Source organism: Colias croceus, chromosome 30 (assembly GCF_905220415.1).
Source record: "Colias croceus chromosome 30, ilColCroc2.1".
NCBI lineage: Eukaryota > Metazoa > Arthropoda > Insecta > Lepidoptera > Pieridae > Colias > Colias croceus.
In genome coordinates, this window is record NC_059566.1 from 4,431,628 (window position 1) to 4,453,757 (window position 22,130).

Below are 22,130 nucleotides of genomic sequence, written 5' to 3' on the forward strand. Positions count from 1 at the left end.
GGATGGTTTTTAAAGATTTAGGTGATTTAAAAAAAAACTTTTCAGTTGTAATAATTACAAGATAATTAGCTTATATAATTAGTATTTATATTAGTTTCATTATATGAATATAAATACGGAGTCTTTAAAAATGAGATATTTGGAAGTGCTAAATAGGTATAATTCAGTCAAATTTCTTAAAACAAATTGAAGTACTTACTAAGGATAATGAAGAAAACGACAATAAAAGAAATTAGTTCTTTATTTTTTAAATGCTTTCACATATTGTAATATTACATATTTTTAAGTACTTATCTAAAACAAAACTGTCCGTGCACATAATTTTCAGTAAAACGTTTTGAAAGCCTGAACGTAGGGCTCGATTCAACGCACTTTCACCACACTTTCACGAGAACTATAAACTTCACACGATTATCAACAAAATGAACTAATTAAGTAATTTTAACGTAAATAAACTTCACCGTTCACGTATAGTCGCCGCCATTTTATGACAGAATTATCAAATACAAATTACAAAAAAAAGTTAGTCAATGTTACCAATTAATAAATCATATTTAACACTTTTCATGTAAATTAAATAAGACGTTTTCAGTATTTTATTTAGTTAGACGCACTATTTTTTTATGTAAAATATTTTCCTGAATAATTATAGTTCTAGATAAGATAGGTACTGAATTAAAAATCTGAGATTATTGTTCTAATTCATTTAAACTTTGAATAAAGAAAGGTTTTCATTTGCCTTATTTTACTGCATTGATTTCATATAGGACAACACTGAGAAGCTTTCAGAAGATGTTGCAAGTTTATTAATTTGATACCATATGAAGCGATTGAAATCGCAAAATTATTTATTGGAATTTGAAAAAAAGTAAGACATGCATTCGATCTATTAAAATAAAACAATGTTTAAAGAATAATTTCCATTTATTTAAATATCTTTATTCACTTTGCAAAAACTTCGGAAAGTGCGATGCCATCTTTTGGGGATTTAATATAAACTTATTTAAATAAGTTTTTACTCGCCAAAGTATAGATCGCGTGGCTTTCTTTAATAAATGTCAGTTTGTTCTAAGTGTCCCCCCCCTGGTTCTAGCTTTCATACAGTTTTTATTTTTAACTTACCTATTTTTCTTCATAAAGATCCTCCACCTTTATCACGTATTATGAAATCGTGGTTATTGACTGCGTGGTAGTCCTTTTTGATTAGACTAAATTCATACCTACCTACATATTCCGGGTTTGGAAGTATGGTTAGTCTCATTTGATATTATAGTCGTGATCGTTATTCTTTAGCATTTAAAAGGATTAGACTGTGCCTAGAGCACCTAATATTTTATCCATAGTAGTATTATTATCAGAACATATATTTATTTGTAAACATTCTCTATAGGTTCTTGTACATCTTTAAAAAGTACATAAAATAATCTAACTATATATTTATTTTTAATATGAGTTAAAGCATGCAAATACTGGGTAAGCAGTTATTTGAGTTAATTTAAAATTGTAGAAATCATTCACAAATATTGTTTTTTTCAATAAGATAAGGGGAATATGGGCACAGATCTTTATTTATTAAATTTTTCAATAATTTCATTCAATAAATTTAAGCAAGGTCTTCTGAATGCTGATCTATGGGATTCAACGATTTTTTGTAAATTCGTTAATTTTGTATTATCATTCTTATTCTGTAAGTATGTTAATAATAATCTTCCATATTGTTTATCGGCAACACATTTTTCTGAAGCTTCTTCTAGATTTTTAAAAATAAAATAATGTATCTTCTCATCTTTGAAACTTGACTTATACATAGTACATATTGTAAATATGTTGGTAATAAATATATCTATTGTAAAGTCCATATTTATTAAGCTTTTTAGAATATCTGTCTGTTTCTTTTGGTCTAACGTTGAAACAAATTCTTGTAAAATACTGCTATTCATTTCCAAATCAAGTATTATTCTTTGGAATAATGTTATAAACTCCTCTGGATAATGTTTGTGTACTTTTACTAATATATCCGTGGCCAGCCATGAATTTTGTCTCTTGAAATAAGTCAAAAGAAAGTTTAGTAAAAACTTTTCAACAAATTTTACATCTAAATTATTTTCAAATACATACTGGCAGAATTTTTCGATATTTGTATCGTGTAAGTTATTCGCTAATGTTATAAGAATCGTCTCATCATTCATACTTTCTTTTATAATGTAATCGATGTGTAATATAGGGTTGGATTCAACAATTTCTTTATATTTTTCATTATCAATACTTTTTGGTGTAATTATGTTATCTGTGATATTATTCACGCTCTGTAGTTGTTCAGAGGGTGGAGTTCTGTTTTCTTGGAGAGGTCTTTCTTGTATTAAATGCTCGTAACCTACAAGTAAATTACTTCTTGTAAAGCGAACGTTCCATTGATTTTCGACGCTATTCTGACTGGCTATTTCAATACACCGTTGCAAAATAGGCATAGATGATGGTGATAATTCATAAATTATACGCATTTGGTCAGAAACACAGAGCAAGTAATATAGTATTAACTTACTTGTGAACAAATTACTACTATTTTAATTTATAATTAATAAGAGAAAATACCTAGGACCTAGGTAGTTATTTTGAATTATCGCGTGTTTACATCTTGTCATTTGTGACAAGTGACATTTGATGTATTATGTCAGCTGTCAAATTCATGCTGGCAGCTGGGTTGACATACGTATAAATTTTAATTAGCAACAATTAAAAGAAACAGAAATAAATATTATGAACAAGTTGTGGAGCAAGATGTACATATTGTATATCGCCGCGGCTGTAATACTGTGAAAAACGTCAGATTATAATCTTACTTTAATTTCATTTAAAAGAACTGTAATATTAATCTGTAAGAGACTTGTAAGAGACCTACAGTGTTACAATATAGAAATTAAAGTAGGGCTAAAGCAGGCTAATCACGATTCAATTTCAGTAACAATCTGTTGACACAATCTGCAGTGTGCTGACAGATTGTGTCGTCAATAATAGTATAGTTGAGGGCACGTTGGGGGTGTAACCCAACATGTTGCGAATTGGATCGGCGCGGAAGCAACCAGACAAATTGTCTCAGCAGATTGTGTGCGTGTTGAAACGTGAGTATTGTGATTGCTCCAATCTCGGCTCAATCGCGCTGCGCAGTAATCGCAAAATGGCGGTTTTGAGATAAACGCGGGAAAGACATTTTTACATATTTGAGGAAGATGTTTAAATTTTATAGCCGTTTATACTTTATAGCCCTTGAAATTTATCAATAAAATTGGAAAAAATACAAGCTTTACAAAGATAATTATCTTATATTTCATAAATTAGTATATCCATTAATAATGCGTATTATTGCGTTGAGGTTTAGCATCAGGCCAGGCATCAACGTGACGTGCACACGTTGTGGCAAGCAATCGCGGAATGAAATTGTGTCATCAGATTGAGGGTTGGATGAATCGTGAGTAGAGAACGCTCAATCGCGACTTCAACAAATTGTTTCAGCAGATTGTTGGTTGCGTATTATCTATGGTTGGTTGTGTTGAACCGTGAGTAGGGCCTTTAAATTGAATTAGACTAGATTTTAGAACAATGTATGAGGAATAACTAATATATTCAGTTCTTTTATTTTATAAAAATCTACAAGTAACTTAGCCAATTTTAGTAATTACTTTCAGTTTACAAAGTCGGCTATAATATCATAGATATTATAAAAACAATTTTGATGTTTGTGGGCTATATGCTTATCTGAGCTCCATTGAATCTAAATTTTATTCACATTGAAATAATAACAAACACTCATCTCATAGTCTTTACAAGAACACACTTCAAGCTGTGCTTCAATTAGTGTATTTGTTTATTTACTCAGGGCCTTCAAGTAATTACATGTTTATCGAACTTTCATTGTTTGCAATCGCTTTATCAGCTAGAGAGCAAAACTAATAAACCCTGTGTGGTCAAAGGTCTAGCACGATTCCTTATAACCACAGATAACGTACATTTCTTCGCATTTTTAAAAACGATAAACGTCAGTTAGTGTTGTCTACTTTAGGATTTCTCCCTTATCTTTAGCAATTAAATAAAATAAAATTGGACTGTATGTTTCTAATAAACACATAATCACTTGCACTCACAATAGCCTATACCCCTGGTATTGTGTGTGCAAGTGGGCGAGGATGTTCACTTAACATCAGGTTACTCGTCTGCTCGTTTGCCTGCTATTAACAAAAAAAAAACATAATAAAATAATTTTACATGAATTGAATATACTGCCACGGTACATAATATACTTAACTTCGTTACACTTTTTATCGGTCTGTCTGTTTTTTAGCAGATCAAAATCTCATCTCATCTTTTCATCACCATCAACTACATATTCTTGAGGTCAATATAGTGCGTTTTGGGGAAAAGTTTTCAAACAGTTAGCAACACTGAAGTCAGTTGTTCTTGAATCCTGTTGAATTTGATTCGTTGGTTCGTTTCGATTGACGGGTAAACGACTGACGTATTTATTTGTTAATTAAAGTTGGTTGTGTCTTATCGTTTGTTTTGTTGTTTGTTATTTTAATTTCGGGAATTACCAATGCAATAAAAAATAGTGGTAAGTCTTATTGATTATATCCAAGCTGTTATCCATTGTTTCAATAAGGTTTTATGTTGAAGGCATTCTACCCACGACAATTATCTAATTAAATGAATAGAAGTTTATCATTGATTTATTTCTTCTGATTTATAGGTCATAATTTAACAAGTTTATAACTTAGTAACATATGTATGGTTTGAGTGTGAATTTATTAAGTAATATAATTCATTTGTTAAAGTTTAAAAATTATTTGCTGCCGCTCACTTATGATAAAAGTTGATTTTTAAATAATTATAATACCAAAATATTAGAAAAACCATCATATTATACGTTATTCTTATTAAAATTTAAAAGGTATTTTGAAGTATGACGTAATTAATTTATGAAATAGAATTAACGATTAAATTATTAATTCACAACGTTCGTAAATGTCGTTAATTTAAATTTTTAAATGAAGGTAGATACCTACCGTGTTCTTACAAGAACGTCGGTATGGATTTTATTTAGATGGGTATTAATAAAATAAGCGGTAATAAATTAAGTTTTATTTTATACTAGTGGTCCGCCCCGTCTTCGCCCGTGGTACAACCTTCGCCCGTGGTACATATTCTTTCTCAGGGTCAATCTTTAGATTGTCTGTGCCAAATTTCATCAAAATCAGTTGAGAGTTTTAAGCGGGAAAGCGTAACAGACAGACAGAAATACAGAGTTACTTTCGCATTTATAATAGGTATTATTTGTAATTTTGTAGGGATATAGTAGGGATGTTTTTACGTGTAGGAAAAATCGAATTTAATTACGTAGGTAGATTAGTTTAAACACGTGAAAATCGAGAAATAATTGATTTGCTTTATTTTCTATTCTCAGATATGAATATGTATTTGTATTAATAAGTACCTACTTAGGTAGTTGATAATATAAATCTCACTCAGCTCTCATCTCTGCCATTGTTTCAAGATAAAAACGTTAAAATAATTATAGCCTAAATTAGGAATACTTGCAGTATAAGTAGATTTTGGAATATTAATGGACCTTAAAAAATTAAATATAATAAATATTATCGAATTTCTTCTATTGTTTTTCACGGATTAAAGTATATAGGCACCTATAGATATCAGCAATTTTATAAGCGCACTAGCGGTTAACCGCGGGGGCGGCTAACCGCGCGGTTAGCCGCTTTCCCATTTTAATATGCAACCGCTTATGATTGTACGCACTAATCATAAAGTGAAAAACCGCTAGTGCGTAAAGTGCCTAAGCGTTATAAAGTAAGTAGGTAGGTATTTTATGACCAAAACAATTATTGATGTTAAATTTTCCAAACTTTTATTTAGGTTATTATGGCTGAAATTAGTGAAATTCCAATCCTTGTAGAACGTACCTATTCGTCATAATATATCGTATTATGGACACTTAGCTTTCCGCCCGCGGCATCGTCCGCTTTGTCTAACAACAAATTATATACAAAAACGTTTAAATTATTGAAAAATCGGCCCTTAGAAGTGAAACATCCGTTAGCAATAAGTTCTAGGTTAAAGACCTAAAAGTACTAAGAAGTACAAGGAATTCACAGAAAAACTAGACGCGTTCTCTATAGCCGACATCCCGATGTGTGTCCTGTTCCTAACCTAGGTTAAAAAGATTCCAGACGGACAGTTACCTGCTGACTGCTGTGCATTAAGATTAAACGAATGCTCATTCTAACCCCAGTGTGTTAAACTATTTTAGTGTAAACAGGCGTAGACGTAGAGCATTCTTTCGTTGTTCTTAGTGCGTTCGAAAAGATTGTATGCAATGTTCTAATACTGAACAACACTGAATACGAGTTTTCGTTTACTAAAAAATCACGAAGAATGCTCTTCTCTAGCTCCTCTATGTTCGTTTGGTCTAAATGCACCGTTAGTGAATAAATATGTATCAAATAGATACATTTTTGTTTTATTATATTTGGTAAATGCGTGCGGATTGCGGTTTTGTTCATGTAGCCTATGAAGACATAATTTTATAAATTAGGTAAGGAGCAGATGCATTATGCATACATCTGTTTCACTGATCGATTTTCTTTTGGGACAAGTAGGTGATCAGCCTTCTGTATACCACTATTTTTTTCTTGGTCTCCACCGAGAATAAAACCCAGGAAATATGATTACGCGCCAACCGCTGCGGTAAATTTAAGCTCGATTCATCATTATTATTACGCTTCTATTAGCCTCACCTAAATGTTTGCAATTTGCATGTAACCGACTCCTTTTGATTTTGATTCACTTTAAAATGACAGATTTAATTAATTGTATATGTAGCAAGCAAGAAGGTAGCAAGTAGCAAGGAACGCTGACACTACAATCGGTTACATAGGTACAACGACGTCATAACATTACATACAAACATACAAGTGAAGCTAATAAAAGCGTGTTAAAAATAGTAGGTATACTGTCTTACCACAAAAAACTTTAGACAGGCTTTACACTTTAAGCGCGGGTTCTATTTAATCTGGTTTTGTCGTATTTCACCTAAACAACTATATTAAAGTGACAGGTCCCTGGTTTAAAATTTAAATGTATTGTGGTAAGACCAAAAATCTTTCCGCTACGAAACCAGTTTAAATTGTAAACAAACACGTTTTAATATATTTGTTATAAACAAATTATGGATATATGTATATTATGTTAAACATGTTTGTTACTATGCGATAAGAAACGATAATAATAAGTTAATTAATTGACAATAATATTACATGTAGGTATAATATTGTGAAGAGGAAATATTTTGTAAATTTATCTATATGTTTATACTAATAAGTTTGTTTGTTTGAACGCACTAATCTATTATAAATTTATATAAAAAAACATGTGTGCCAAGCACACGTATCAGAAGTAAAACTTCTTTCGCAGGATTCAATGACGGGCGTGTTTGGCGACGATTTTGGTAAAAGAAGCGAAAGAAGTTTCACTTCTGACACGAGTGCTCGGCACACACGCTCTTTTTAGTACTTATATTTATTTCGATTATTGACTATTGTTCTATTGTTTTAGATTATGTTAATATTATTGTTACTCGGAGCGGCAGCGGTGTCTGCAGGGCCGGTTAAAGATGAAGCTAAGTGTGGTTATGGGGTTAGTATGTTTTTGTGTATGAATTATCTGTCTATTGAACGCCTGCACTGATTTTGATGATACTTTTATTCTTCTGTTAAGTATTTTTACATGGTATTGATTTTTAACCGACATCAAAAAAAAGGAGGAGGTTATCAATTCGGCCGGTATTTTTTTTTGTATTCCAATGTAAAAAACAACATAGCATTAACTAACTAAATAGACATAAAATTAAATTCATTTATTAATTAATTTGACTTTTTTTTCGAATATTATTGTTTATTCAAATTCCACTTGTGTCACTGTAACCTATTTTATTTTAGAGTTGCATCAAATATGATCCATCCGTTTTGAACGTACACATAGTGCCGCACACGCACGACGATGTTGGCTGGCTGAAAACAGTCGATCAATATTATTATGGAAGTGAGTGTTACTCCTTTGAATAAAGATAATATAATACTATACTAAAAAGGACAGATAAATAAATAATTTGGTGACTATATTTTTTTGACAATACGAAATGTAGAAATCGATGACAACAGATATATTCAATTTTACGCAGTAATTTTTGTGTACCAACCAAGTACCAACATACTAACAAACAATTTGACAAAAAATATAAAGTTTTGTTCTCCCTATTTATGCACGACATTAGGAAATACTTTTATTATTGTATAAAAATAAAGACTGAGAATTTTATATCATTGTTTTTATTTTTTTAGGTCGGAATTACATACAGAAAGCTGGTGTGCAATATATCTTGGATTCAGTTATAAAAGAACTATGGCAAGATCCGAAAAGACGGTAAGTAACTAGGCATTATTAAAAAAAAAAAAACTTTTGATGACGTAAGTAAATTTGGCGCCAAAAAACAGACATTTTTGTGAATGAGTGAAAGAATGAATGCAATAAATGTATTAGTTTTTATTAAACCAACTTTTGTTCACCTAGTTTTTAACTTACAATTATTTAAGTACATCAACTTACAATTTGCTATCTTATGACGCGTTCCTTTATGTACAGATAATAATTAAGTAAATAACTTGTTTATCAAGTTAAAAATAAACACGGTGAAGTTACTTGTGGTCAATGACATTATCAGCTGTTATTTTAAAACTAATAATTCATTGTTTATTTTAATCTATATTGGATTGTACTCGTGGACTAGTTTTTTTACCTCTCTACAGTATACTATAGTCTATACGAGACGACCTTAGGTTAAGTACTTTCGATATCAGTTTAAAGTTTTTTGTTATCTGTAATATTTTCGGAAAAATCGCCTGTGCACACACGATTACACACTGTATAGCGCTAGCATTTTTAAACTCTGGATTTAATACTGCTCTAAGTCATTATGGTGACCAATGACCCGTCAGGTTGCTCATAAGCTCCTTTATTTCACCAAAAAGTCTTTTTTCAACGTTTTTCTCAGTTACGTTACGATTTTATAACATTTTTACAAACTTTTCTCTTGAATGTTGGACAAACTCGCTTATACCTTTTTAAGTATTTAGCATCACCATAAAAAACCTCTTGTTTCAGTTTTATATACGTAGAAACAGCGTTCTTCTGGAAGTGGTGGATGCACCAGGGCGATGACGTCAGACACAAAGTCCACACTCTAGTGCGTGGGGGGAGGTTGCAGTTCGTGGGGGGAGCGTGGAGTATGAACGATGAAGCCGCTTCACACTATCAGAGTACTATAGATCAGTTCACTTGGGGTTTGAGGTGAGTTCTTTGGTATTAACATACTATTTAAAATTAATTAATTGTAATATTGACATGATTTTAAAAGAGATATGGAGGTTCTTCTCCATAGATACTGCTTCCGAATCGGTGGTAAATGTTATGACGATTGAATAAATAAATGTTTGAGTTTGAGTTTGAATTAGAAGTATTTGATTCATGTTTTGATTTCTAAAACACGTAATATAGTTTGTCATGTATAACATACATGTATGTGTCAAATAAATTATGCTTGTGTGTGTTCAATTATACAATTGAAATTGTTTTTCTCTTTCTTACTTTACTTTCTATACTTAACTTAACGTTGTATAATTGAACATGTTTTAATATCGATCCATTTACCAAATCACGCCGTGTATTATACACTGCGAGTGTAAAATGTTGTATTCATTACGACTTTAACTTAGTATATCGAACATTTAATTATGACTGTTTATCAAGACGCTCTAAAAATTAAAATTAACTATTATACACTTAACTATTCTTCTTATATCTACTTTCACACTGAACACTTATCAACATTTCACTTACAATGTTATTAAAATTAATCATGTATACTTCACTTTAACCTCAATATTACACTTTAGCCAGTATACTACACTTTACCATGTAAACTACACTTTACTCAGTATATTATACATTACTCAGTATACTAAACTTTACCCCGTATACCACTTAACTTATTCTTGTATAACTTGACAGGAAACTAAACGAAACATTCGGAGCCTGTGGTATACCGCGTGTAGGCTGGCAAATAGATCCGTTCGGGCATTCAAGAGAATTCGCTTCTCTGTTAGCCGCGATGGGATATGATGGCTTGTTCCTGGGTAGAATCGATTACCAGGATAAGGCGGCGAGGTTAAGAAATAGGGAGATGGAAATGGTGTGGAGGGGGGATGATGATTTGGGTAAGTTTATTTGTTTACACTTAAACATGTACAAACGGGAAACCTTAGAATTATATACTTACATGAAAAAAAAAATACAACTTATGTGGCGTCCTTATCACTTATTAGTGATCTCTTCCAGGCAATCACGGTAAAATTTAACAAGCAAAAACATCACAAGTTTATGTGTGTTAGAAGTTTTGTGTGTGGAATAAAAGTGTCTGTTATTTTTTGTGATTATCCATATTTATCAGTATACAAAGTTGTAAAATTAAATCGCTTTTCGCTGCCTGCCTCTACGCATGCTTAGATTCAACCACTACGCAACGGATTTTGATGTGCGTTTATATTTAATAGTAGTTCTCCAGGAAGCTTTGAAGTTTTAGACATTGCGGGCTAAAAGCTATGTATTAAAAATGCATTTTTTTGTAGTAAGGGGATCGCGACGAAGCTAGTAAGCAATAAAAATAACCAATTTTATCTCTTTCCCTACAGGTAATTCGTCAGACATATTCACAGGCGTGTTATACAACACCTACTCCCCTCCACCAGGGTTCTGTTTCGATGTGTTGTGTGACGATGAGCCTATTATTGATGACCCGGATTCGCCTATGTTTAATGTTGATGAGAGGGTAAGTGATTGTTGAAATGGTTGAGTTTTGGATGGGTAGTAGAAGTTCAATTTATTTATACACAAAGTGAGATAGTTTTTAACATAACAGCCTTAATATTATAAGTGATGTAAAAACTGAAGAAAATTTTTTCAAGTAAACTCCATACAACTTAGCCTCATAATAAGAAATTTACAAATTGCAGTAATATATTGAGTGTAAAAAAGGTATTGTTAAATTTTTAAAGTGCGAGCAAAATGCCCATTGTTCGATTTTTCTTAACAGGCAAGTATTCTGCTTAAATGATTTCCTTCCTGTTTTTGAGGTGATTTCGAAGTTCTATACTATCGATAAAAATTCTTAATAGTGGGATTGAGAAAATTGATGTTGTTCATATTTGCTGAAAGTCAGCACTGATCAATCTCATCTCAATGAAACTCGAGAGTTTATTGTCGAATTTTTTAATTTATTTTAATTAAAGCACCATCTTTTGACAAATCGAGTAACACGAAATTAAGTGTGAAATTATAAAAATCTTGTAAAAAGTAAGGAGATTTTTTTTATTACGTTAAAGTACCTACGGAGATAACGCAGAACGGAGAAAAAAATTCGTACTAGACTGTATGTGATACGAGTGCAGTTCTAACTATGTTATTTCTTTAATACACAGTTACACAGTTACACACAAAAGAAAAATGTTTAATTTCATTTCAACGTTAAAATTAAAAAGAAATTACTACATATCATTGAATTATTTATTTAATACGTAATACGTTTCCATAGGTGAAAACCTTTTTGGATATCGCCAGGAACATATCAAAAGGATACAAAACAAACAATATTTTGATCACTATGGGTGAAGATTTTCACTATCAAGACGCGAGGATGTGGTTCCACAACCTTGACAAACTTATAGAGTGAGTTAGCAGGCATGGGATATACTTGCATGCATGTGCATGGGTTTACTCGCGTGTATGCAGCTAAGCATGGGTTTACTCGCGTGTATGTAGGCAGCTGTGTGTCGCATGCATTTAGGCAGATAATAATCTTGCATGCGAGGCAGCTATGGTCTCATGAATGAACGCAGCTATGCTCGCACGCATGTATGCAGCTAAGCTCGCATGAATGTAGGAAGCTAAGCTTGTATGAATGTAGGCAGCTGTGTTCGCATGCATTTAGGCAGATAATAATCTTGCATGCGAGGCAGCTATGATCTCATGAATAAACGCAGCTATGCTCGCATGCATGTATGCAGCTAAGCTCGCATGAATGTAGGGAGCTAAGCTTGTATGAATGTAGGCAGCCGGTTCGCATGCATTTACACGGATCTTGCATGCATGTAGGCTATGCTTGCATGCGTGGAGGCAGCTATGATCTCATGCATGTAGGCAAATGTGCTCGAATGCATGTAGGCAGTTATTCTTGTACACGTGGTTTATTCAGCAGCTAAGTTTATATATTACTACTTACTAGCTTACCGCCCGCGGCTTCGCCCGCTTTGTCTAAAACCTAATGAATCAGGTATATACTAAAACCTTCCTCTTGAATCACTCTATCTATTAAAAAAACCGCATCAAAATCCGTCGATTTAAGCATACAAAGGGACATAGGGAAATAGGGACAGAGAAAGCGACTTTTTTATACTATGTAGTGAGTAGTTATGTGTGTGTGTGTGTCAAAGTACGAGCACGTACGTGTGAGTTGTAAAAAAAATCGAATAGACATGACGTTTTATAATTTATTATTATACTATAAACAAATACGAATATTGCTTACCTGTGAAGGAAAATCGATAAAACGGAAATTATTTAAACTTTCTATCAGAACTATTTCAATAAAAAACAATCTATCAAAAGTAAATACGCTACAGAGCGTGCTAAAGAAAAAAACATACATACACTCAAAAAACAGATATGCTAACAGGTATCAAATTTTTAACTCAAAATCTAGAATTTATCTAGTTTTATCATTAATAATCAAAAATTAAATGTTATTAGGTTTCAACGTTTTTTAATAAAGTTCAAGAGATGGGATCTCATTATAAAACAAATAATATATTGGTTACAATGGGCGATGATTTTCAATACCAAGATGCTCATATGTGGTTCAAAAATCTGGATAAATTGATACAGTAAGTTGTATGTATAAAAAAAAAAACCTTCATTTGCATGCAAAATGCTTTTTTCTGCACAAAAAGTAGCCTATGTTTAGAAATAAAAGACTTTTTAACGGATTTTAAACGCGATTTATTCATTATATTATTTTCCCGACGTTTCGAACACTCTAAAGCGAACGTGGTCACGGGGAGACTGTGGAGTAGCCTATGTGCCTACGTAGTGCCTAAGTAGTCTATAAATAAATTATTTTTAAAGCTTCAGTGTTGAAAAAAAAAACAAATATCAGCTTATGGCAACATATTTATATTACATACCTAGAAATATAACATTTACTATAATTGTATATGATCCCAAAAATAAATAAGTCTAGGAAATTTAACAGGGATTATACTATCTAAGCATTTAGAATTCTAGATTATAGTTATTTTTGTGCGTGTAGTCCCAACTTAAGCATTGATTTATTATTTAACTAGCTTACCGCCCGCGAATTCGCCTGCTTTGTCTAAAACCTAATAAATTAATAATTATATACTCAAACCTTCCTCTTGAATCACTCTATCTATTAAAAACCGCATCAAAATCCGTTGCAGTTTTAAAGATTTAAGCATACATAGGGATATCGGGACAGAGAAAGCGACTTTGTTTTATACTATGTAGTGATTACTGATTAGTGCAATAACTTGATGTCCTTTTTTCTAAAGACTATCTACATTATATAAACGTAGTCTTTAGAAAGGTAAAAGTTTAACAGAAAAACATACTTTCGCGTTTACAATATTAGTACTTATCGATATTGTATCGAAAATATGTAATAGAGTCGATAATTGGTTAGAATTGTGAACGTGTGAAATTATCATGCGTAGTCAATTGATTTGGCACAACGTAATTAAGTCGCTTGTTGTGTAAAGTTTTATTATTATTCACCGTAAGTACATTAATAATGAATAATGCCTGTTAGTATGATCATTAAAAGTAAAATTTTAGTATAAATTAAATTTAAATTTTGACAAAAGATGGCGCTCCATTTAAAAATGTAAATTTTAAAGTAATGATTAAAAAAAATGTGGGCGTAGAAAAGTCTATTGATTTCGACGTATCTCTCCCTCTAATTACCTATCTACACCTTTTTAATTACAAATTATAATATTACTATGATTTTTAAGTAAAAAGGTATTATTATTGATTATGTCAGTTTAAATTTCCACCAATCACAAATAAGAACGGCCATATTTGTCAACAGATAAACAAATTTCTCACCTATGTTACGGATCAAGGCAAAAACTATAGAACACAGAATGTAATAATAACAATGGGAGGTGATTTTACATACCAAGACGCAACCATGTGGTATACTAATTTGGATAAATTGATTGAGTAAGTTTTTAATATATTTAACCTACAGAAAAAAAAATCTAATGTAACATGCAATACATATTGTGTGAAATATTTATATAAGTAATAGAGCTCTACTGATATTGGTAATTCAATCAAAGAAAACAAAAAAAAAAATAGATTGTTGTCAAAAAAAATTTTTTTTTTGAAAATACAGTTGATTTGATTTGAATCAAATTTGACAGAAAGATATAATATAGTCTGGAGTATCACATAGGCTACTTTTTGTGTAAATTGAAGCCGCAGCATGATGTCTAGCAATGTATTTGTGCATGTGGCATGATTTTTTTTGGTACGTGACTAATCTATCTATTTGATTGATTGATTGATTGATTGTACTTTGATTGATTGATTGATTGTACTTTGATTGATTGATTGATTGTACTATGTATTAATAAAATAGCGTTACCTATGTATGATTGATTTTTATAAGCACCTAAGTTAAACATACTTTTTTTTGCCAAAAGCCGCAAACTAAAACTTGAAGTAGATGTCTCGCTTATTATTTTTTTGAGTCGAGTAATATGTTTGTGTATAACGAAAATTTCACCATTAAAAAATGTTTTTTTTGATCACTCAAAAATAAAAAAAATATATTTTTTAACTGCTCCAAGGATTTAAATTGTTACTGATGTCTCGATTCCTAACTTAAAAGTTCGGCTATATTTTGAATAAGTAATATATTTTGTACATTTTTATTACATTTAATATGTTTACACAATAATAAAATTTCAGATATGCGAATTTGAAAGCTGCTAAAGATGGGCTGAACATAAAATTGTTTTATTCAACGCCCGACTGTTATTTAAAAGCCGTGAAAGACGCCAAGTAAGTGCTTATAGCCCGTACGAGTTAACTTGAGGCTTTGCAGATAATAAAATAATTTTACAAAAAATTAAGTTATTTTGTTTTTAAAAAAAAAAACTTTTGTTCTTCTAAAAAATCTATTTTTTTTTGTTATTTTCAGCCCAACTTTACCAATAAAACAAGACGACTTCTTTCCATACGCAAGTGACCCTACAGCCTATTGGACGGGGTATTTCACTTCAAGACCTACGACTAAATATTTTGAAAGACTCGGAAATAGGTATCTTCAGGTAATGTATCTTTTTTTATGGATAGATACTATTTTAATAAATCATTTTTCACGTGAAAAATGGCTATTTTAAGGTATGATTTTTGTGAATAGAGAATGACAGAGGGTACTTACCTTCTATAGAAATAAAATATCTCAATCTCAAGGAAAGAATTTCCCGAAATTTATAATTAATTTCAATAGATGGCGATATATAAAAATTTGACAATTATGACATAGATTAATTATTTACTTCGACTACGCGAGTAAAGTCGCGGGCAAAAAGAAGTATATAAAATCGCATATTTAGATTTTACAATTAATGGACGTATTTAATATAGTTATGTTTGTTTTATGGTTATTTTTTTAGGTGCTGAAACAACTTCAAGTTATAGGTCATTTGCAAGAGCATAATAAGTTCGTTTTGAATGAATTGAAGAGTGCTATGGGTGAGTTATAATCATCACTACATAGTATAAATAAAACAAAGTCGCTTACTCTGTCCCTATGTCCCTTTGTATGCTTAAATCTTTAAAACTACGCAACGGACTTTGATGTGGTTTTTTTTAATAGATAGAGTGATTCAAGAGGAAGGTTTTAGTATATAATTTATTAGGTTTTAGACGGCGGGCGAAGCCGCGGGCGGTAAGCTAGTTATTAATATTTTTTTTCTACATAATATATTAAGCAACGATTGGCGCTTTCAGTAATTGGATGGGTGACCATTTTTAGCTTATCGCTAAGCCCACTCGCACTTTGCATTTTTTTTACCGAAATCCAAAAAAAAGAAGATTCTAAATTCGGCCGGTTTATATTTTTTTTATGTATGTGCACCGATTACGATTTTCGTGATTGTTATTTTGTTTGATGCCGAATAGTTTCGAATTGATCCCGTAAACATTTGATTGGGGTAGCGTAGTAGTTTTTATTTTATGTGCATTTTTCTAACATATTTTCGATAATAATTTCTAGGTGTAATGCAACATCACGACGCAGTGACAGGCACAGAGAAGCAACATGTTGCTCACGACTATGAGAGACTGTTGGATTCCGCTATAGATGACGCGACCATCATCGCGGGACAGGCTTTTAAGTGGGTGCTAATTAATGGAATACAACACACAACACATTATAATGCAACACAAAATAACACAATACATTTAGATGCTACACAGCAACAACACATTTAGCAATGTAGTGCAACGCAACACAACACATGACATCATATTACAATATATGCAACACAACTCATTTATATATGACTAGCTTTTGCCCGCAGCTTCGCTTGCGTGGAAAAGATAAATTTTCATGGTATAAGTTTTCATCCCCTATTTTACCCCTTTAGGGGATGAATTTTCTAAAATCCTTTCTTAGGGGACGCCTACGTTATGACATCTACCTGTATGCCAAATTTCAGCCCGATACGTCCAGTGGTTTGGGCTGTGCGTTGATAGATCACTATATCAGTCACCTTTGAGTTTTATATATATAGAGATTATATGGATAAAAAGTGTATAAAAAGGACATAGTAATGCAACGAAAAATAAAACAACACCACACAATATTTTAAACAACGCAAAACAACGCTACATATTACAGTTCAACACAACAAAGTATTATGCGAAGCAAATTGCTAAAGCGCTACACAATACATCGCATGGCAATATAATGCAACTCAATATATTATCTGATGCATCACCACGATTTAGGTATGTGTGTGTCTGAAGTCCCATGTCCCCGTAGTGGGGTAAGGGGCAGATGCATTATACATCTGTTTCACTGATCGATTATCTTTAGGGACAAGTAGGTGATCAGCCTTCTGTGTCCTACCAGACCGAGACCTTTAGTTTTCTTCGTCTCCACCCGGGTCGTCTCGTTCGGGGTTCTGGGTCCGGGAATCGAACCCAGAACCCCGAACGATTTAGGTATGCGTAGATAAAAAAGTCAACCAACCATAAACAATTGTATTTTTTTTCAGTAAAATATCGCAAAGAAGCGATACTAAACCGCCGATCTATACATACGAAAGATGTCGTTTCAACGAATCGAGTTGTAGTGTGTCGGAAAATAGTGAACAGTTTGTGGTAAGTTTACAGGTTTTTTTGGCGGCAAAAATATATCGATATTATTGTTTTTTTCATTTATGTGACTGGTTGATTATTTAACTAAAGAAAAGAAAAAATTACATTTCGACTCTTCTAAAGATTTACTATTTAAAAATAAAATTTATACCGACTTTAAAAAGTGAAGAAATGGTTTCTTCATATATTTGTCTTTACAGGTAACAATGTATAACCCAGTGGGCTGGAAAGTCAAGCAGCCAATACGCATTCCTGTTACAGAGGGAAAATATTCTGTTTTCTCCCCGCAAGGTTAGTTTTTTTACAAAAATATTAAAAAAATTCTTGGGAATTCAATTTTTTTAGTGTTTCGGTTTCTATCTCAAATGGACACAATTACATATTTTAAGGTGTTGGTTTTATTACCCTTTCATAATTGAAAATAGCTCCGATTTCTTTTTTAAATAAGAACTCATTCAGAATTTTTTTTAATAGAGAATTCAAAGAAATATATGAATAAATGATCTTTTTCCATTATTCTTGTTTTAGTATTTCCAACATTTTGCAGTTTTTTAAACACAAGCTAATTTTCAACATCGCAAACACAAAAAGTTAAATATATAGACTATAAATTCAACTATTTCTAATTATTATTTATTTCCAGGCCGTGAAATTGTTTCACAACTAATAAAAATACCAGACTTCGTCCTTAACATACCAACAAGGCAATCAAAAGCCACACACGAATTAGTTTTTATAGCATACCTTCATCCTCTAGGAGTAAAATCATATTATATACAGAAAAAAAGTAAAATTTCCAAACGAAACGCGAAAAAATCTAACGACATCTACCTTAATGTTAACGATTATTTTAAAAACATAAGAGAGAATATAGATTTTGAATACATAGATGACGTAAATAGACAAGACAGAGATGCACCAGAAAAAGATATAAATTTATCTTTTAGAAACTTTGACAAAAAGATTGACGTTCAGGAAAAGATAGATGACTTGAGCACGAACGTTAAGGAAAAGATAGACACTGAAAAGATAGACAATGAAAAGATAGATAAAGCGGATTGGAACGTTCTAAAAGATAAAGATAGTTCAAAAGATTATATCGATGAAGGGGAAAGATTAAAAGGTGCAGAGAGAGTTTTGGATAGAAAAAGAAGTTATCCATTTGTTAAAGATGATGAAATTAGAATGTTAGCTGATGAAAATATAGTTGTGGAGCGAGCTGACGAAAGTTATATGGAGAATGAGGTAAGGCATTTTGCTTAAAGCAAAAAATACAGCGTGTGTGCCGAGCACACGTGTCAGAAGTGAAACTTCTTTAGGCACATTGAAAGTAAAATTTCAAGGTCAAATCAATACCGTCAGATCATGGAGTAAGGCGACGATTTTGGTGTCTCTAAATCTTACCATAGAAGTTTCACTTCTGACACGTGTGCTCGGTGTTTATAATTATGTTAAGATCAATCAGAAATACTTTATCGCATATGCCTGATTTGGACAAAAATGTTACTGATTATTATTTTGGTTTTCATATTTCATTTAATAAACAGCTCAGGGGCCATAGACAAAGTAACAATTACAAAACGATAACGAAGTTAGAAATCGCAAAAATGTATGGGATTGACATTAGATAGACCACGTGATCTAACGCGGCGTATGTCAATCCCATACATTTTTGCGATTTCTAACTTCGTTATCGTTTTGTAATTGTTACTTTGTCTATGGCCCCTGTTCACTTGAAAATTAAAGTTTTATTTAACGTGGTATATCTCAATCTCAATCTCAATACTATTATAAAGGCGAAAGTTTGTAAGTATGGATGTATGGATGTATGGATGTTTGTTACTCTTTCACGTAAAAACTACTGATCCGATTACAATGAAATTTAGCACACATATATAGGGTAACTTGGATTAACACATAGGATAGGTTTTATCCCGGAATCCCACGGGAACGGGAACTATGCGGGTTTTCCTTTGAAAACGCGGGCGAAGCCGCGGGCGGAAATCTAGTTTTAATATAATTTTCATATTTGTATCGTTAAGTATAAGTCAAATTAATAAATAGAGTAAGTTTTATAGTCTATTATATTTTATTTTAGCATTTCAAACTGCGTCTCGACGGCAACGGCCAAATCACACACCTCATCCTCCCCGATCGGACATTTAATCTCAAAATTGAGTTTTTCTACTGGACTGGCTCTATTGGCGACAATACTAAACCAGAAAACAGATCTTCCGGCGCTTATATATTCCGACCGAAAACGACACAGCCGTACGGCATATCTTTTAACACAATAGCAAATCCTAAAGGCCGCGTAGTGCAAGAACTCTGGTTCGAAAGCGACCAAAATGTAGCCGCCATTGTCAGAATTTATAACGAACTAAAATATTTTGAAATTGACTACACAGTAGGGCCCATAGACATTAAAGATGATAATGGCAAAGAATACATAATAAGATACGACACTAACATAGTTAACAACGGAATATTCTACACAGACTCAAATGGGCGGCAATTTTTAAAGAGAAAACTAAACGAACGTCCTCAATGGAATTTGACATTAGAAGAGCCTATAGCTGGCAACTATTATCCTGTTACAAATGACATTTTCATAGATGACGGTGACGTTCGAATGTCAGTTTTGACAGATCGCGCTCAAGGCGGAAGTTCGTTACAGGAAGGGCAAATAGAGCTCATGCTACACAGGCGTTTGTTGCATGACGACGCGTTCGGTGTAGGCGAAGCATTAAATGAAACGGCCAATGGGAAGGGCCTAGTTGTTAGAGGGAGACAGAGAGTGCTGTTCGAAAATTCGAATTCGCACGTTTTTAAACAGAAAAGCATTTATGAATATCATTTGGAACCGATTGTTTTTGTGTCCGACGCGAAAGATTTGGAATTTAAAGACTGGGTTACGCTAGATAATTGTTTTGTTGGGTTAAAGAACGAATTGCCGGAAGGAATTCACTTGTTGACTTTAGAGCCGTGGTCTGAAGGAAAAGTGTTGTTACGATTCGAGAATTATTTGCAGAAATCGGAAAATTCGACGCGGGAAATCGATTTGAATGGAATTTTCTCGTTTTTGACGATTTCACAATTTAGAGAGACTACATTAGCGGCAAATCAGTGGTTGGGTAGAGAAAAATGGACGTGGAATAAAGAAAAAGACTTTGTAGGCAGTTTTAATAAGAATTATGGGTCTTTTGAAGATAGCAACGTTAGTGTAGAAGATATAAGTACAGATGATGGTTTTGTTATTAAATTGAAAGCGAAACAAATTAGAACATTTATTGCTGATTATGTGATTTCTATGTGATTAAAGTATGAACAAGATTTGTGTTTTATTTTTTGTATATTTCCCTGTAAATAATGTACAACTAGAACTAGGTTTTAATAGTAGATACCTGGGTTCCTGGCACCCATACACACAAAATTTTAATATAAAACTGTCATTGACCAGTTCAATAAAAAACACTGTGACTCGAGAATTTCATGTCTATACTCAATTAAACAGTAGAAAAATTTCGTTTGTCTCAATGCACCTTAGGTTTAAGTCCTTGGCAACACAAAGGCTGCAATATTTATTTATTTACATTGCTCATATTGGTCTAAGCGTGATGATATTATATTATAGCCTATAATCCTTCCTCGATAAATGGGCTATCTAACACCGAAAGAATTTTTCAAATCGGCCCAGTAGTTCCCGAGATAAGCGCGTTCAAACAAACAAACTCTTCAGCTTTATAATATTAGTATAGATAGTATAATATAATATATTCAAATTACGCGCCAGTGAAGTCGCGAGCAAAGCTATTTTGTATATAATATTATGATCAAATCCCGAACACTTTGCGGAGGGACTGTATATCTTAGGTTTGGCAAAAACCATCGGGCAATCCTCGAAATACATTTGAATGTCACCCTTTGACATGAGTATTTTTTACTCAAACCTTTATGCTCCTAACTTTTCAGTCAAACGGCGAACGTGAATTATTTTGTTTCGATTTTGGCCTAGTCAATCCTAGAAGCAACTGCAAAACTAGGTCAAACGTCGATAATAATATTTTTTATTGAAACAATAAACATTAAAATCAATGCCTCACCACCACGTCACCAAGTCAGAAAAATTATTATTTTTTCATTTAAAATTACTTATTAGTTACTTAAATTAATCATTTAAAATTAAAAATATTATTTTTTTATACCTAATCTTAAAAACTTACTTCCGTATATTCCAAAGCTTCTCAATTAATAATATTACATTAATTTATTTGTGCTTTAGCATTTATTTTCAGACCTGAGGATTGACTAACCCAACCTACGAGTGCCTGAGATTCGGGGTTACACATATAACATTTACATTGGTGTACATTAAAATTTAATGCAGCGAACTTATTACCTACATACTTAATACAGTTTATGTACATTATACACACTGATTAGAGTACCTATGTACCTACCTATATTGTCATTAGAATCACCACTGCTCGATTAAAAAATACACGATTTTTCTTTTGTTGAACCATGTAACATATAAT

General features: G+C 32.2%; 1 protein-coding gene across 2 annotated transcripts; it reads left to right on the forward strand.

The window, feature by feature from the left end:
- The first annotated feature begins 4,468 nt into the window (after positions 1-4,468).
- Positions 4,469-20,925, forward strand: LOC123704617 (lysosomal alpha-mannosidase-like). 2 transcript variants are annotated; one of them, XM_045653013.1, is made up of 16 exons: positions 4,469-4,606; positions 7,621-7,701; positions 8,004-8,106; positions 8,406-8,487; positions 9,226-9,411; positions 10,132-10,337; positions 10,812-10,948; positions 11,711-11,844; positions 15,172-15,264; positions 15,404-15,533; positions 15,882-15,960; positions 16,484-16,604; positions 17,490-17,595; positions 17,793-17,883; positions 18,236-18,837; positions 19,691-20,925. In XM_045653013.1, exons 2-16 carry the CDS (start codon positions 7,624-7,626, stop codon positions 20,906-20,908), a joined length of 3,366 nt encoding a protein of 1,121 aa, XP_045508969.1. In that variant the 5' UTR covers positions 4,469-4,606; positions 7,621-7,623; the 3' UTR covers positions 20,909-20,925. The 2 variants fall into 2 exon arrangements, with proteins under 2 accessions (XP_045508969.1, XP_045508968.1); XM_045653012.1 differs by lacking the exon at positions 11,711-11,844 and adding an exon at positions 14,285-14,418.
- The last annotated feature ends 1,205 nt before the right edge of the window (positions 20,926-22,130 follow it).